Source organism: Chanos chanos, chromosome 3 (genome assembly GCF_902362185.1).
Source record: "Chanos chanos chromosome 3, fChaCha1.1, whole genome shotgun sequence".
In the NCBI taxonomy this organism is placed as follows: domain Eukaryota; kingdom Metazoa; phylum Chordata; class Actinopteri; order Gonorynchiformes; family Chanidae; genus Chanos; species Chanos chanos.
Genome location: NC_044497.1, coordinates 12,044,461 through 12,062,194, shown reverse-complemented (window position 1 = coordinate 12,062,194; position 17,734 = coordinate 12,044,461). Strand labels below are relative to the sequence as shown.

The 17,734-nt window shown below is 44.2% G+C and overlaps 1 protein-coding gene across 1 annotated transcript in view; it reads right to left on the bottom strand.

Annotated features, from left to right (window-relative positions):
* Window positions 1-1,383: 1,383 nt before the first annotated feature.
* The window catches only part of dip2ca (disco-interacting protein 2 homolog Ca), a 63,231-nt gene continuing 46,880 nt past the window's right edge, over window positions 1,384-17,734 (bottom strand). Inside the window, exons 17-38 of the mRNA XM_030768162.1 lie at window positions 17,585-17,704; window positions 16,685-16,799; window positions 15,524-15,663; window positions 14,932-15,068; window positions 14,406-14,614; window positions 13,053-13,167; window positions 12,404-12,605; window positions 12,040-12,140; window positions 10,107-10,187; window positions 9,861-9,984; window positions 9,609-9,730; window positions 9,403-9,514; window positions 8,992-9,101; window positions 8,081-8,211; window positions 7,585-7,753; window positions 6,663-6,833; window positions 3,511-3,572; window positions 2,642-2,699; window positions 2,461-2,535; window positions 2,189-2,363; window positions 1,901-2,024; window positions 1,384-1,636 (exon numbers count right to left, since the gene is read on the bottom strand). Coding sequence (XP_030624022.1) covers window positions 1,384-1,636; window positions 1,901-2,024; window positions 2,189-2,363; window positions 2,461-2,535; window positions 2,642-2,699; window positions 3,511-3,572; window positions 6,663-6,833; window positions 7,585-7,753; window positions 8,081-8,211; window positions 8,992-9,101; window positions 9,403-9,514; window positions 9,609-9,730; window positions 9,861-9,984; window positions 10,107-10,187; window positions 12,040-12,140; window positions 12,404-12,605; window positions 13,053-13,167; window positions 14,406-14,614; window positions 14,932-15,068; window positions 15,524-15,663; window positions 16,685-16,799; window positions 17,585-17,704 — 2,906 coding nt within the window. The remainder of the gene's footprint in view (window positions 1,637-1,900; window positions 2,025-2,188; window positions 2,364-2,460; window positions 2,536-2,641; window positions 2,700-3,510; window positions 3,573-6,662; window positions 6,834-7,584; window positions 7,754-8,080; window positions 8,212-8,991; window positions 9,102-9,402; window positions 9,515-9,608; window positions 9,731-9,860; window positions 9,985-10,106; window positions 10,188-12,039; window positions 12,141-12,403; window positions 12,606-13,052; window positions 13,168-14,405; window positions 14,615-14,931; window positions 15,069-15,523; window positions 15,664-16,684; window positions 16,800-17,584; window positions 17,705-17,734) is intronic.

Here is a 17,734-nt window from a genome sequence, read left to right as displayed (position 1 = left end):
ATGCTTTTATCAGAAAAAAAAAAAAAAAACCATAAGTCATCGTTTGTTACTGTAATAACTTCTTTCAGATATTTTTTTTTTCCATTTGTAATAGATAGAAATCCTTGTTGTAATCCTATGTAACAACACATCACTTTTTGAAATTACCATGAGTCCAGAGTACTCAGGGGACGATGGTGTCAATTTCAGTGTGTGTATGTGTGTGTCTGTGTGTGTGTGTGTGTGTTTGTGTAATGCTGATCAAACTTCTCGCTCTACAACAGACACCATGCAAGTGGGAAGTACTGCATTTGAAACTTTTTTTTCATTGGTGATTCCTAGATCTTATTATAATATATATTTATCTATATATATTTGTATATATATTTATATTTTTACATATACTTGATGTGATACTACTCACTCAAGATGATACAATGCTTTGTTTTATATTAGCAATATTATTTAATGAGGAAAACATTTCCAAATGTCTTCTCTCACACACTTCTAAAAAGAACAAAATAAATAAGAACTATTTTCTGTACATAATTACACCATAATCAACTGACTCTGTGTTTACCTTAAGCTTTGTACAATGATATTAAACATGGACAAACTGAAAAGCAGGGCCGTTTTCTTTTGCATCCTGCTGATTGGGGGACATTTACAAGGGTCAAAAATGACACCTGGCAACTTGGCTGGAGGACGGTGGTTACATACATACAAATGTAACAATTGTTTTTGTACCACTTTTTTTTTGGATGAATGAATGAACGAAAGGACAAAAAGGGTGTCCTGCATTGTTGATATATGTATACTCTGAACATCATACTCCAAAGAAACTAATTAACCTAAAATACACAGTTTGCCACAGTATGTTGATATTTAAAAATACCCATCGCTGTTTTAGGGTCGACTAAAAATGCGCAACGCCAGCGATACCATACATGAAAACAGAGCAACACACACTTGTAAAAAGCAATATTCAAACAAGCAAAAGCAGGGTTCTTCTTCCCTTCCAGATAAAGAGAGAGCCAAAGAGAAAGTCTTCTCTTCTTAGGTGCATTGATACTTCAATGATTCTAGCAATTTCCATTTATGCTGTTGATGTTGTTTTTTCTTTTTTTTTTTCCCTTTTTTTTTTTTTCTTCCCCCAATAGTGATCCATCTCTCCATCTTCGAATTTCTCAATGTCATGATTTTTTTTCTCTTTTGCTGAAGAAGACCCAAAATGGTCATTTTGCAGTCTGCAAAATCTGCAAACAGTCACACACATACATACGCACAAATACACACACACACACATATATACACGCACACGCATACACGCACAAACACACACGTACACATTCCGATACAACACCCATACACATACACGCTCGTCTACACACGCACACGCAAGGGCTACATATTATACGCCACATAGATGGGGTCCAGCTGGTCGGCCAGGAAACCATCACGCAGGTGCATCCTCTGTTTTTCACCACGAGAGTTGATGGGGATCACACCGATGTCCACTACCACTACAACTCCTACAATCAGATAATGCTCCTCCAACACTGCATTGGTCACCAGAGGAACCAAGTCCAGAGCTTCCTGCTCTGAACCCTCCAGTTCCACCACCACCACCAACAGGTTGGTCCAAGGAAACACAGCACTGTAACACAGAGAACAGTTCACCTCAGACCAGGGCCCAAACCAGCACCTGCACCTCAGCGCTCACACAACGCCTCAGCGTTCTGACACATCTCAGCCCTTCACTGTGGAGACCAGACTCATTTGGTGATTTACACAAACAACAGCGATATGAATACTAAAGATCTGGTTAGAAGAAGAAAAAAAAAAAAAAAGGTTCTTTTGAAAAAGTTCTTTTGGTTCTTTGGTGAAATGCATAGGAGGTAGCTGTTAAAGAGGGCCTTACCACTCCATGATACTCTTGTGCGTGCGAATGACAGAGGTCTCGATGTCGATGGGGTGGTACCTCATCCCTCTGAGCTCCATGGCTTCATCCAGGGCCCCCACCACATACAGTGCATCATGACGCTCTACACACAGGTGAAACACACAGGTCCTCAATGGCTACTGAGGACATCATTCATGGACAGCGTGTGTGTGTGAGTGTGTGTGTGTGTGTGTGTGAGAGAGTGAGAGAGAGCAGATGGTACACACACATATACATATATATATATATAATGTCATATACACTCACCTCCGCTGGCATCGGTCAGCTCAGTCCTGCGCAGGAAGCCCAGGTACCCAGTGCGTGCCCACACAGTCTGTGTGTCGCCAAAACTCAGCCGGGAGTTGAAGTGGTCGGACTGCAGGGCCTCGTCTCCGTACACGGTGAAGTAGCCGCTGCCGTTATGAGCACTGTGTACCCAGATCTGTGGTAAACCAAGGGTGACGAGATTCACCGTAAGACGCTCGTACTTTACACGCTCACCACTGAGGCAGGTCGCTTCCATGAATATATAAACTAACCTCTCCAAGGTGAGAATCTCCCAAAGGCCCTTTGGTCTCAGGATTGGCAATAATGATTCGTACTCCGGGTAAAATCTGTGAAAGACAAAAGGTAAACTTAAGTTTTCGCTCGTTTGTGTTCTAACTGTAAATCCGCTCCAACTAACAACTATGGAGAAAACAGGCAGAGTTCTTCAGTTACCTTTCCGGACTCCATAAGGGGTAAACTATGAGGAGAGCCACGCTCAACCAGTCTGACTCTGAAAGGAAACGGATCAAACAATAAAGGCCGGCAATCTTTCATTAACCAACAATGCAGTATAATACGATCATGGGTTCCACCTCGCACGCATAAATTCTTTTCATACACTGAATAACTATAGCGACAGTTGAGGATAAGCCGGCGGAATCTATAGAGCTGATGTGTTGTTATTTTATCCGTGGATTTGCGAAACAAAAACCAAACGCGGTAAACGGCGTTTATATCCGCGCCTCGGCCAGCCCTGCTGCACAAGCGTCTGCTGTTAGAAAGAATTTAGCCTGTCTTGTCGGAAAACTGTAACGAAGGTTCCGACTACAGAGTATCACAGTGAAATATTCATCCTGTGAAGAAACAGAGGTATCTGTCAGTTCAGGATTCAAACTGAGTGTCCTCTGCTCTCGTACACGTGTTAACGTCGGAGAGAAGCCCATAAGACAACATGAGAAAGACCAAAGCAGAAAAACCAAACCAAAAAAACTGCCTGTGTCATTCATCATCTAACTATGCCATTTCATCAGTAACGTCATTTTGGAGTGATGGTGTTCAGATTACAAACTATGGGCCACACCTCTTAACTAAATTTGCGCATTTTAACCGACTCTGCATTCACAAACCTGCCGACAAGAACAATACGCAGTGCGTTTCAAATAAATCTCAACCTTTCACTGATGTCAACATTTTCGTGTAAAGTGAACATTTATGCATGTTTGCTCCACTGAGAGACTGAATGACGTGAAGTAATAAACAAAGTCGAGCGCATGAACCACGTTAAAATGAAAATGCTCTTGGAGAGAGGAGTTGTGACTCACCTGTCATGTCTCAGAGCCCTCATGTCTACATACACAGTGGTCGGATCCGGTCCTGAGGTGCCCTGTAATTCCACATCACACACGAGTCAGACGGCACACACCCAAACAACAATATCAAATATTAAAACCACCAGAACATTCTTTAAAATCAGCTGCAACGACAACGAAAACAACAACAACAACAAAAAAAAACCCTCACGGTCATTAGTTAAATGGCTTACAAAATAAACGTCTATTAAAAGAAATGACGGCCATCAGGCAAACAGGGGGGTTTAAAAGGAAAGTTGATTAAAGGAGTCAAATTCAAGCGAAACGACATTAATATGTATAAATGGGCAGAAGGGGTATGGCTATACACAGCAGTATGAGATGAAATGTCTGTGAAAACAATTCAAAAATAGGGAGACTACACTATAATGCCGGGATGACTGATGTGTGGGCGTTCAGAGGAGAGAGAGAGAGAGAGAGAGCGCTGCTGAGACGGCCTGACAGTAGTGCCAGATTATAAACAAAAAAAAAAAAGGATTTCTGGCTGTAAAAGTTTCCCCCAGTGTTGCAAATCTCCACTGAAGGAGAAGCAACTGCTATATTCACCTGCTTAATAAAATGTCCACAGTTGTCAGCTGCCTCATAAAACTTTTTTTTTTTTTTTTTGAGGGGGTGCTTCATGAAATGTCTAGACTTTTAAGGATGTGTCTTTTTCAAACTTGAAGGTTGGAAAAGAAAAAAAAAAAAAAAAACTTTAGGAGACTCATGCCAATTTATGCAGTATTGTCAGTCATTTCACAGCACCACCTTGTTTACAGTGCATGAAGCTATGGCTGAGATTGACTGACAGAGGTGACATTTCATTACCACGCAGTAACCACGCCCCATTTCATTCATCCACCACCACAAGAAAAAAAAAAAACAAAAAAAGAAACCATCCACCCCCTTACTCCCCAACCAGCGGTGCTGTCCGAGCATGCATATGAAGGGAACCAAACCAAACCAAGCCGGCAGACCTCTAAACTAGCTGCCTGCACACACACACACACACACACACACACACACGCACGCACACACACACACAGAGTCCAGACTGTCTCCCAGTGGGCCACAGGCCAGCAGGGGTCTCCCAGATCTGGAGACAGAACTCAGCCACTCAGCTGCTTTCTGAATGGGAGTGGTGCCATTAGGACCATTAGCCTGATAAGATGGATTCAATAAAATGATATTAATGGGCGCTCTCGCAGTGTCTGGCATAGTGGCTCTGTGAATAGCATCATCTAAAGAGGCTTCAACTCTCCAAGTCTCCGTTTGGAAAGGGCTCTGGGTACATGCTCCACCATGTGGTCGGTTTCATAATACACTTTGATGCTATGCCTATGTTCTACTGCTGATTTGCTTGCTAATGATGGAGATCCAGATGCTTATGTCCAAACAGCTGTCCTACTGGGAGAGAGTGAGCATCACTGGCTCTGTGTTAATCAAAGGGACTGGGGTGGGGGTGGGGGGGGGGGGGGGGTGGAGTATTGGATCAGCTATTAGTCTATTAGTTTGTGTACCTCACCAGTCCCCTGCACACATTCCTTGGGGGATGTGGCGACAGGACTTGTTAAGTGATCACACCAGGCCAAGGCAGTTCCAAAAAGAAAAAAAAAACAGCACAAGCAACACCGGCACAGGGTTCTAAAGGACAGACCCTGAGCACAGAGAGCGGCTGAGCGCAGCCGCTGAGCACGGCTAAACATCTAAACCCCTTTCAGCAACCTGTGTGTGACTAGGGAACATGGTGGTGGATTCCCCTACCTGATCAGCAAGCTTCCCGAGCCTGTGAGGCTACATCAGCAAAGTGAGGAGATGAAGGAGGGGGTGGGGGGTGAGAGTGAGGGATGGAGGGGGGAAGGGGGGGGGGGGGGAGACAGACAAATGAAGACAGACACAGAGGAGGGAGAGACGGGTGACAGGAGGAGCGGAAATGTTGGATGTGACAGAAAGATAAAAGTAAACATGAGAAATGGGGGATTGAGGAGACAAAAATAATTGAGGGGGCGGGGGGTGGGGGTGGGGGGGATATAGAAATCAAATAAATACCAAATCACATGCAAAAAAACCATCAAATAATGAAAGAAAAAAAAAACAAGACTGAACAGGTATCGAATGAATTCCTGCGTCTCACATTCTGCGGTCACGCTTTTATTAAGCTGTCCACAGCATGTCATTGCATAACGTATCGTGACAGCCTTTGACAACAGATGTGGCCCAACCTTGTGACACAATTGAACTCTGATAAGGTTTTCTGATAAGGTTATTAATTACAGGGCAAACAGGCTTTGGCAATGCCCTACATTTTGTCATAGCCTGTCAGGACACGCTATGAATCATACTCAAACCACCTGCTAGGTAAATGGAAAAATGCATCCTCAAACTTATGGTGGAATTATAAAAAGTATAATAACAGAACTCTGAAGGAAAGGTTTTTATGAAAAAAACCTTATCAGCATCAAAATCAGCACTGACTTATTCAAAACCTTTGGTTTAGTGTTTAGATTTATTCTCAGATAATCACTTAGGGAAAAAAAAAATCTGTTAGATACACTGATAACGTCAACTTTCTCAGGATCCCATAATGCCAACTTACTGACTTTGATGTGAAACCTGTCTGGTGATACAAGAAACTGATGTTGTGCAGTTTGACATGGTGGATTTGTGAACAGAACGTCCAGTAACATCGATGAAGACCAACAACAGCATAACCATATAATCACTGTTTAAAGCTCCACATATCCACGCTCTCTTCGACTGCCAGCTCATTTTGAGATACTGAAATCCTGTGTCCTGAGTCAAAACGCTTATCCAGTCAGGCTGTCTGATCTCAGAACAGGGCAAAAAAACAAGGCTGAACTGCGGATTACTGCCCCAATCCCTGCTACATGTGTCTCTGAGTCTGATAGGAAACTAGCAGTGTGTGTCCTGAGCTGCCCTGGCTTAACTCTTGTCTCTTTTCATTGGAATACTTTCTGTGACCTGTGAACAGGTGAGCTGATATAGGGTCTGCTGCGTACAACACAAACATTTATGAATCACAAAACTAGGAAACTATCCACGCACACAAAACACACACAGATGCTCACGCGCTCATTAAGGTAAAAGTGGGCGGAGTTACTGACCTGCAGGCAGATGGCCAGGTTGACCCTGCAGCCAAAGGAGGTGCTGACAGCTCGTGGGTGCAAGCCCAAATCTTTGAAGAGTTTGGAGAAAGATTGAGTCAGGGCTATTCTGGGCCTCTCCTCAGCCACCACCACACACGTCCTGACCCGAGACAGGTCCAGCCCACGAGACTGCAGCAAACACACACACACACACACGCACACACACACACACACACGCGCGCACACACACACGCACACCAGCATCAGCATCAGCGTCAGCCCAAAAGCAAAACACAATAAACAATATCAGATCATTTCTTTACTGCTATTAAAACCTCACTAGAGCCTGTAATATAAATCATTCAAACTTACTTTGGCAAAAGAAGTTAAAAAAAATTTTAATTAAGTTGAAGAAATATTATGGAAATATCACTGAACTATTCGAAAAAAAAAAGGAGAGAAATGAATTTCACTCGGAGCTAATGTTCTCCATCACGGACTAACACTGCCTTAATAAAGTGCACTCAGTTCAGCACTCAGCAGACTGGTAACTATGGCGATGTGAACAAACTAAATCAAAGTAAATAAAACACGTTTTACAAGGGTAGGCTTCGCCAAGAGGCACAGACGGCCTTTCTCCAGCGTGACTACAGCAGTAATTATACACAGTCACACCTGACGCACAGAATGGATCGACTTCCTTCCTTCGCCTGGACCAATCGTCTTAAAGAAAACGTAAACTGCGGCTAAGCCCGTTTCTCGTGCAAATTGAACGGCCTCATGTCCTCAAAGAACGCACATACATTTCAGCTGGTCAGAATTACCTGCGGACGCCTAATGTCTAATCTGCCTGTAATGTGTTAAATCTGTATGTGATCTGTCTTGAACCTGTGTGGATGTAATAAAGTAGAGATGTGAGATGATGTGTGCTGTTCACTACCTTCAGAGACTCGGTCTGGAGGCCCAGTCCCTTAGTGCACAGCTCCATGACTGAGTAGGAGCAGAAGGTGTCTCTCACTCTGAACTGACTGACTGCCAGAAGCCACAGCGCCGGGTTCACTTCCAGCTCAGAGGGAGGGATCAGGATGGATTGATGCCCTGAATACACACTTTAAAACAAGAGGGAACATAAACTTTCATTACAACAATCACATGATGTACAAACACACCGTCGGTGGGTGAGACCAGAACTGGAGAGCATCCCTGTTTCAAGACTTGACTACACACCTCATACGAGAGAGGTAGACACTGTGCTAAACACTGACTTGTCAAAGTGCAGTCTTCACAAACTGGTTCTTCAAAGCTTGCTTTATTTATCCAGTTATGCAAAATCTGGTAGCAGATATGGTATTATACAGCCTTGGTTGATTAGCCAGTCCTGCGGGCATTGAGAATGACTGACTGTAGCTGGAGAGGATCATTAGATGGGCTCTCACCTGCACAGGCACCAGAGGACAAAGCCCAGGCCACAGTAAGGGTCCAGGCAGATGGCCACCTCCCGAGAGGGATAGAGCTCACACTGGAGCTTGATTGAGCGGCAGAAGGCACTGGTGGCTGTGTGTGACATCTGAAGAAAGGAGGGGGGAATGGACAGAGATCAAGAAAGAGGGACAAAAAGAAAATTAGGGAGTGAGAAAGAGCGGGAAAGGGGGGTGAGAGAGACAGAGAGATACTATCATGTATCTGATAATTCTATAATACTTCTACTATTATTTTCACAAAAAACTGAAGTCGCAAAGGTTCTAATTGGTTAATGCAGTAATCCCGCTGACTAATTATACTGAAAAGCAATTTACAGAATGAACCTTTGAACTTATCAAATGAGTAAAATTAGAGCCTCAGACACTCTGAGTAATGCTTATGAGAACAGGGATTGTAATGATTTTAATGCCTGACTTAAGAAGCCCAGTTCTTCACAACAATTCAATTTGTAGGCAATATAAGGTGTTCTGAAAATCTAATTCTGGTCCATGAACAAATAAATGGAAGACAATGGCATTGTTTGGCAGAGCTAAAAGGCACAGTGGGAGGGCTGAGGAGATGTTTTGAGAGCAGGTCGTCTTAACTGGCAGGTACTCTTTCCTTAAGTTACGACTACGCCGGTTTATTTAAGAGCTGCTTTCATGTCTGAACAATTAGACAAAAGAAAAAAAAACAATAATGTTCCTCTGTTTACTTGACATCCGATATTGAACTTCAGCTGCGGTTAACAATGAGAAAGCCCTTACGCAGCTAATGTTTTCAAAAGATGTGTGGGGTGAATATAGCGGAGATCACTTACATCTGACACAAAGAAACAAACCAGCACCTGACTGTTTCATATTTCTCCTCTTAACAAAAAGGGTACCTTTACTCCTGCTAGCATTCCTGTGGTGGACACGCTGAAGTCCAGGTAGGCCAGGGTGTCAGGGTTAGAGGGCTTGTACAGTTGGGGGGGCTTCTTCTTTGGCAGATCATCTGGAGAAAACACACACACAATCATTTCACTCCAGCGTTATCGCACTTTATTCTTCTCTCCACTGAGCAAAAACTGTAGTGTTTTCTTCTTTTTTTTTTAACTCTGTTTTTATTTGGAAAACTAAAAAAAAAAAAAAAAAGCATTTACCTGCTGGCATTAGACACGGGTAATGCCTGTGTGTTTAACTCCTACTGGCTTAAACTCCATCTCCGATTTATAATAAGTACAAATCTATGAATTATAATAATTGCATCTCTGTGATCTGACCACTCTATTCCTGTCTGTGCAGGTAACACTCACCTGTGTCCAGGACGGGAGGCCACGTTCTGACATCCACTGCAGCAGATGCTTCCTTTGATTTCAGTAACTTGCATATCACCTGCGTGGTCATCACACAGGCCGACCGACTCACCTGCGCACAGACACAGACACAACGCAGCGTCAACCATAAGACTAAAAAAACAGTACGACACCTCCTCACCGCCGGAGATCACGCCTCGCCTCACCTCCACAATCATCTTCACAGTGGGCAAGGTGGTGGCAATGTTCTGGGGGTGTGGAGGTCTGACAGTGATTGGAACACAGCCGGCGTACAGGCATCCGTAAAAGGCAGCGATCAGATCCAGGCCTGCAGGAGGAACACAAAGACACAAAAATTCACCGGAGAACACTACAAAAGCACGCGAGTATACAGTGATATATTTTCTCAGAACGTCTCTGTGTGAGGCACGCGGCAGCGAGGATAACGTCCAACGTACCGGGCGGGTAAACCAGAGCTACGTGATCCCCATCCTGCAGATGGCCTCTCTCCAATAGCATAGCTGCTATCTTCTCTGCTCGTTTATGGAGTTGGACGCATGTCAGAGAGCTCAGTATAGCTCCCTGCAGTCAAACAGAAACAACAAAACGCGAAAGACGTAAGAAAACAAACAGAAGCGCCGCTCCCCGTGTCCGTCTGCCTGCGTAAAGTCATCCTGTGAATTTGAGTGACGGACAGTTCCTACCCTTGAGCTGAGTAGAGTGAATAGGACGTGGTCCGGAGTCGTCTGCGCTCTCCACTGCAACACCTCGGACAGGAAGAGGAACTACACAGCGCACATTGGGAAGACAAACCCTTCTGTTTAATTATTAAAGAACTTCACAGAATCACAATGCACTTTAGCCATATACAAAACAGATTCAACTGATAAGAACCTCTGACAGTTGGAAGCCAGGCATTTGGGTAATATAAAGCAAGAAAGCTGATTAGATTTGACAGAAGAACGGTAAATAATTCAAAGATGCATTTAAACTAAAGAGATTAGTGAGGAACAGAAAACAGTAAAAACTCAAGGACTGAAGCAAAACTTCATAAACCTGCTTTTTGATTCATGTTTTTAGATTACCTGCCGTTAGTTTTCACAAGACAGCAGCAAAGCCAAAGTCAGTGTTCAGGATCACACGTGCAGCATGTGGCTTGCTCTGTACAACCACGTTACCCTGAGATAAAGACAAAAACCCTCCGACGGACCGAACCCCATGAAACAGCACTGTTTCCATTCACACACTGGGCCTGATTTTCATGGCTATGAATGGCTGGACGGATGGAAGAACACTGCTGATGATTTAAAAATAGCAAATCCACATATTGGGGGCGACGAGCCTCAGGGTTATGTAGATAGGGGCAGATAACATGCATCACTGTCAGACACCTCTTTGGCATGTTAAACACTGATAGCGCTGTGGTGAACGCGGCGCAAGGCGTGAGCGGGATGCCGGAGTGAGAGGGTGATGGAAGCATGCGTGAAGAGTCTGCCGACGACTGTTCAAGAGCACAAACACTGATAAACCGCAGGGCTCTGTCAACAGCGCTCTGTGACAGCATGCCTCTCAGAGGCACGAGAACGTGGAGGATATCAAGGTTGGAAGAACCTTGCACTGGGACTGAGTGCTGTTTTGCAGTGCATTGGCTGTATGTTTGGAGAAAAGGGGCATAGTCATGAAGACTGATGTGGTAATGAATGTTATCTTTCAGCCTGGGAAGGCTCATTAATGAATTCTCCATTTAGATGACTGACTAACAGGAAAGAACAGAACGGAAATGCACAAAGTCAACAGACAGAGAAAAAGAAAGCAATTCATAAGAGGAACATCTGTTAAGAGTAATTACTTTTGTGTGTTTTCTGCTTTAAGTATTTTTGACAAATGTCGGCAATGTTCAAAAAGTAGATCTTTGAAACCACTTTACAAAAGCCATGACTTAAAGAGAAAATGTTTTTCAGTCATTAATATCAAAAGCACTGATCCAAAGTAAGTTTTTTAAATTCCATACTACATCACAGCAGTTTTCCAAAACATCTTTAAAGGGCTTCTCTTTGAAATAACCAATGACTACATATCGTATTACAGTGCTGGCTGGGCACCAGTGCTCTAGCAGGGCTTTCAGGAATATTGTTCTTGGGTTTGTCTGGACTAAAAGGCCCACTGCAGTTTGCAGTTAGGACAGTTATTGATTGCACAGACAAATATGCAGTAAAATCTAACGAGCCCCAATCCCTTCTAATGCTCAGATATGAAATATGACTGTTCACCAAGCACTCTAAAACATAACAATGGAAACTCAATGCAGTTATCTTTCATATTGCTAAAGGACTATGTAATTATGTAAATAATGAAAGCAGCACAATTATCTGTTTAATTGCCTAAAAGACTGAACACTGACAAGCTCTGCATAGAAAACAAACAAAATGCTAATCAGAGCTGTAACAATGGCATCCAGCACGAAAACGAATATCTGAATCCCCTTCCAGTGATTCTATCGAGTAGGGTGGTGTATGGATAAAAGGATGGCTGGAAGGACGGATTGATGGATAGATGGATGGTTTAATGGATGGATGGATGGATGGATGGATGGATGAAAATCAAGGCCCCATGGTGCCACACACAAACCTTTCTTGCCTGATCATTGTCTTCAATCTGGCCCAGGTCTCGACCGCTGGCCTGGGCAATCCTCTTTCCCGAAACCAGGTTTCCCACCATCACAGAGGCAGGCCCGATCTCTGTGGGACAACCATAAACATCTCAGAATATGTCACTGATACAAATATACCCCTACCCAGATACAAACGTATCCTTTTAAGATATGGGGCTATCTAAGATACGCAAACAAAACACACATACGCTACATACACGGACATATGCACACACACACACACACAGGCACATACACACACAGACACACACAGATATTTAGCATGCACAGCAGATCAGTACAGACAGATATAATTTCATAGGCAATCAGAGGTGACCTTCACACACAGACCTGGCTGTTTCTGTCTGGGTTTCGGCAGGTTGGTGACGCAGGTATGGGGGCACATGAGGACGTTGCAGGGGTGCAGCGAGCCTTCCAGAAACAGCTGCTTAGTCTCAGACAGGTGGATACCCCCAAGCGGTGTTTTGGGAAGGGTGTTAGCGGGAACCAAAGCAAGACAGAAAACCCCAACTCCATGGATGCTGTCTATGGCCTACAAGAGGTAGGAAAACAGACAAGAAACTGTCAACTGAGACAAGAGCAGAAAGCAAGAGAATGAAGGAGGAGCATTGGACATCTGGTCTAGCAGCTGACCGCTGGTGAAGACACTTCAAATTTCAAATTAAAATGAAGAAAGAAGCAGACAGTCGACAAATAAAATTCCGTATAAGATTAATGACACGCAACCCCACAGTTGAATCATACGGGTATAAGAGAAAAGACCAAAGCCAGTGTTTCATTCACTGGGTCTTTTTTTAAACCCCACAGAGGGGTCTTAAAGAACACGCCGATCTGAAAGCTCGAACATGTCCTCTGTACCCTGCCCGCTAATTGAATCTTGAGGGAGGAATTACTCTGCCGTTGGTGTTCGACAGACTACGCTGGGAGCGGCGCTCCGGCTATCTGGCGGGCGGAGAGAGGAGAAAGGATTGTCAGATACCTGCAGAACGCGGCTCATCCACTGGAAACTGTCCTCCTCCGTCGAGTCGGGCCTCTGCTCAGCCACCACAACGATCCTCTCATCGTGCAAGACCGTCACGGAAAACACCGCTATCCTGTACACGCCACAGCAAGAGAGAGGAGAGAGAGTGATGAAGAGAGGAGAGAATGAAAAGAGAGAGCACGCAGACTGCTTCCAAAAAGTCTGCAACACGCACTTCAACAGAGAGAAATAATCAGAGACAGCTTTGTTGAGTTCCACTTTATAGTGTCCGTAACAGCTGTGTAGATATCGTAAGGATGCACAAATTCCTATTAAAGAGATTTGGAAAAAATGATGGCGTCCTAAACAAACTTACACAGGTGCTGAGTGGAAAGTCAAACTTGAGCAGAATAAGCAGAAAAGCTCTGCACAACATTGCTTCTCCCAAGGGTACTCAATAAAAAGTGTTCTAACACACTACCACCTGACAAAGACCGAGCGAGAACAAAGTCAATGATGCACCAGTGAGAGTAGGCATATGCAGGGGCTGGCGCTCAGTGGAAAAATGACTCCTTGTGAAGAAGTGTCCGTGTGAGTTGGTAAAAAAAACCCCAAAAAAAAACAGAATATGGCTTTGGCTGTAATATCAGTACCTTTGTCAAGTTGCAGGAACTGTTCCATTACTCTTATAATTGTACACAGGAACCTAACGAAATGCGGTGTGAAGGGTCAGCTAATGAACGAAATCACATCGCTCTGTCTCACTTGTCCCTCTCTTCTCCGTCCCTCTCTCCCCCGCGCACTCACTCTGCGCGGAACGGCCAGGCAGCCAGCGCTAATAATTGAAATTGACGGCTCAGAGACTTGAGTCTCAGAAGGTAAATGGTTGTTTTGTACCCAAGGAAGGATTTTATAGCTTGCGCCCAATGGAGGTCTCTCACCTCCAAGTTATGAGGGAGATGGATGGCCCCAAGAACTTGGCAAGATCATCAATGCTTCAATTTCCCATTAGAGCAGAGGGGCCTAGCCAGAACCACGCGCAGAAAACTCCAAATTTTGTATAACCCAACCTTGTTTGAACCAGTGTTTCATTGTAATGCTGAGAAAACTCGTATTGAGGCTGTTTACTGTCTAAAACTGCCATGGAAAAATGATAATATTATTATTTTTTTCCCCCTAAGTGAGAACTAATTTCATAACTAGCGAGCTAATTAAGACTCCCGGCTTGCTTGCTAAATGCGCTAGACCTGGCTAAATGGGGTGACAACACTGAGCTGGCGTGATGATTAGCGACGCTTTGCTAATGCTGCAGCCTCCTGAAATTGGGTTTCTCTTTTTCAATCAAAAGTATTATTTTAAAAAAATTCTCACCTTCCCCTGTACACAAACTTCATGGGCTCCACCGCCAATGCCGTGGCAACAATGTCATCCGCATTGTGTCTCCTCCCACTCACTACCATCAGACCATCCATCTTACCGGCGATAAAGACCAGACCTCCAGGCCCGATGAAGCCCAGAAGCCCTGTCCTGGTGAAGGGATATTCACTGACGGGAGCCCCATTGCTCCCCATGGGAAATACCTAATGACATACAATAAAGAAACAGTTATGTATACCTATGTCTATGACACCCACACCAACCATGTGAACAGGCCTACCCTGATCTATATAGTGCACTGTTTCGTTGTGTTTCAGCGGCTGGAAATGAGTTGTGAATGTGCAGTGAGAACAGTCAATTTGAAGCGAATTCATTCTTGATAAAAATCAGCTTTCAATGAATCAAGAAACAAAAAAAACATCCTTGAGTTCACACAGGGTCAGATGTGGTTTGCCTGTATCACTCTAGCTTGAGATATCTGCTTAATGAGCATATGATTGTGAGGCAGATTTAAACTAACCTCAAAGGTGTTCTTGGTCATGCCTGACAGGCCATAATATGACGTTCCCGTGGCAATAGAACACACGCAAAGTTCTCCGACTTCATCAGTTCTGCACAGCTGGGGAACCCCCTCTGGTTTAACCACACACATTAAAGCTGCAAAACAGCAAGAATCCAATAGATGCATCAATACACACGTAGTATTCATCAATATATGTACATTACACAGTATTCAGTGGAGTTTGTGCTGGATATATCAATGAAACCAAACAACCTGAAGCTATGATTGGACAAGCTCCTATAAGTGTGTGTGTGTATGTGTGTGCACAGATGTGTTTGTGTCTGTGCAGGTGTGTGTGTGTTTGTGTGTGAGAGAGGGAGAGAGAGCGTGTGTACTTTAGAGTGTGTGTGTGTGTGTGTGTTTGTGTCTGAGTGTGAGTGAGAGTGAGAGTGAGAGTGTTTGTGTGTGTGTGTGTGTGTGTGTGTGTGTGTGTGTGTGTGTGTGTGTGTGTGTTTGTGTGTGAGAAGGAGAGAGAGCATGTGTACTTTAAAGCATTTTTGTGTGTGTGTGTGTGTGCACCATGCTTGTGTGTAATTCTGTGTGAGTGTACCTCCTGGCATGACAGTGCCCACATCCTGCACAGTGAGCACAGACAATCGTTCTTCAGTGTCCACTCTGATCACTCCGTGGCTCAGGCCCTGCATGGACAGCACCCCCCGGCCTGGGGGCTGGTTACTGTCCTCTGTAGGCCTGCACCGAGAAAATAACACTGAAATTGATCAAGGCTGAAAGGGGCTTTCAAGGTCTGGAACACACTAAAACAAAACCACAACACATATGCATATGTATTCAGCCAATAACAGTATGAGTGAAAGACAGAAAGCAAGCAGGAAAGCAAAAGAGAGAAAGAAAGAAAAGACCACATCAAGCAAGTTTGCGGACATTAAACGGCAGAGCTGCTTTCCAAACATTTACATATGCTTGTGTGTATGTGTCTCTGTGTGTGTGTGTGTGTGTGTGTGAGGCCCAGCTAAGGGTTTATTATCAGTGCGCTCATTGCATCTGTGTGTGAAAATTAAATGATATCATAGCCCTGGTGACAGGAACAGCATTACACGCCTTAAGTCTCCGCCAAGTTCAGAACGACTTTTCCTATTACTTGATTGGACCGTTTTTTTTTTTTTTCATCATCTCCTCACGCAATGTAATGGTCTATCTTTTATAGCTTTTCTGTTCGCTTTTCCCTTTTTTTTTTTTTTTTTGAGTGTGAATAAAAAAAGATGAGAAGTCACATATGAAAATGAAAAGGGAGGGGGGGGGGGGGGTCGGGGTGGATTAGGGCCTGCGGAGACGGCCAGAGAGACATAGTTAATCCAGCTCGATGAGAACCATATGTATGCGCTGCCTGTCAGCGTTTGATTTGGTCATACTGTAGCTATGTCAGCCGTCTAGAGAAATGTAATTATGTGACCAGTCTAAGAAAATATTATTTTCTTGTAAACGGCTTTGAGAAGAAACGCCCAGAGGGCAAAAGTCTGGAGTCCTCTCTTTCCATGGGTCATTCTCTTTTTTAAAAAGTGAGAGTCCGTGGCGGTCAGGAAATGCAAGGTTGTCAAATATTTGAGGAACATGGCTGTTTGGTTCACTAAGGAGGAGGATTACTCCTGGAACTGGACACGGTCGGACACAGACGGGCACTTGGGGGTGAGAGCCTGTGGTGTGAGAGTGTGAGCGAGCGGCATAGTATGTGGGGTGTTTCAGAGACGCCCACCTCCTGATGGCTACAGTGAGGGCTTCGGGTGAGCTGGCACACGGACAGATGACCTCTGGCCTCAGACCCTTGCTTTGGAAGACGTTAAGGAAAGCATCACACGATGAGATAGACCCTGAAAGAGGAGAGACAGTAAGGATGCCTGGCTAAATTACATGAATAATACACACACACACACACACACATATATATATATGTACACACACACACACAAAACAGCAGCGTGAACCTGTTTCAAGATAAGGTACGCAGAGGAACATGAAATGACTCTCTCAAATGATGCTCAAATGATGCTCTGGTCACCAGAGGCATAACAAAGCATTTGTAACATTAGTTTCAATGACATTCGGAGAGATTGCTTTGACATTTTATGCACACACCATTTGAGATATTGCAGTATGAGATTGAGCTTTACTGATGTGTGTGTGTATATGAGTGTGTGTGTGTGTGTGTATTTGTAGTTTGATGCATGCACAGAAGAAAATGGCCTCTCAGCAGCATCCATCCTGACTCATCACTTCCCCTCAGGCACCAACGCACAGGCCTCAGGCAGCAAATATATATAGTAAACACATTTCACGCAAACATACACACTTTACACACACATGCTCATACCCACACCCACACACACTCACACACACACTCACACACACTCACACACACACACACACACACACACACACACACACAAACAGTTCTCATGAATAATATTTAAGTCTGATAGGCTCCTTGGGTTCAAAGCAGAGTAAACAGCTGCTCGAACGTTTCATGTCAGAAAAATATGCAGAAAAATAAACAGAAGAAGGAGGGGATAGAGTGTGAGAGGGAGACAGAGGGGGGGGAGAGAGAGAAAAGAGAAAGATAAATGACAGATAAATATTTCACACAAGCACAGCTTACATGGGTTGGATCCATCAGCCACTATTAGCATGCGCAGAGAGGTTAGGTTGATGTCCCTCTGGTCCCTGTGAGCAACTAAGGCCCAGTGCATATCCCTGGACTTCACACATGCCACTTTGGCTGTGGGGATAAACACACACACACACACAC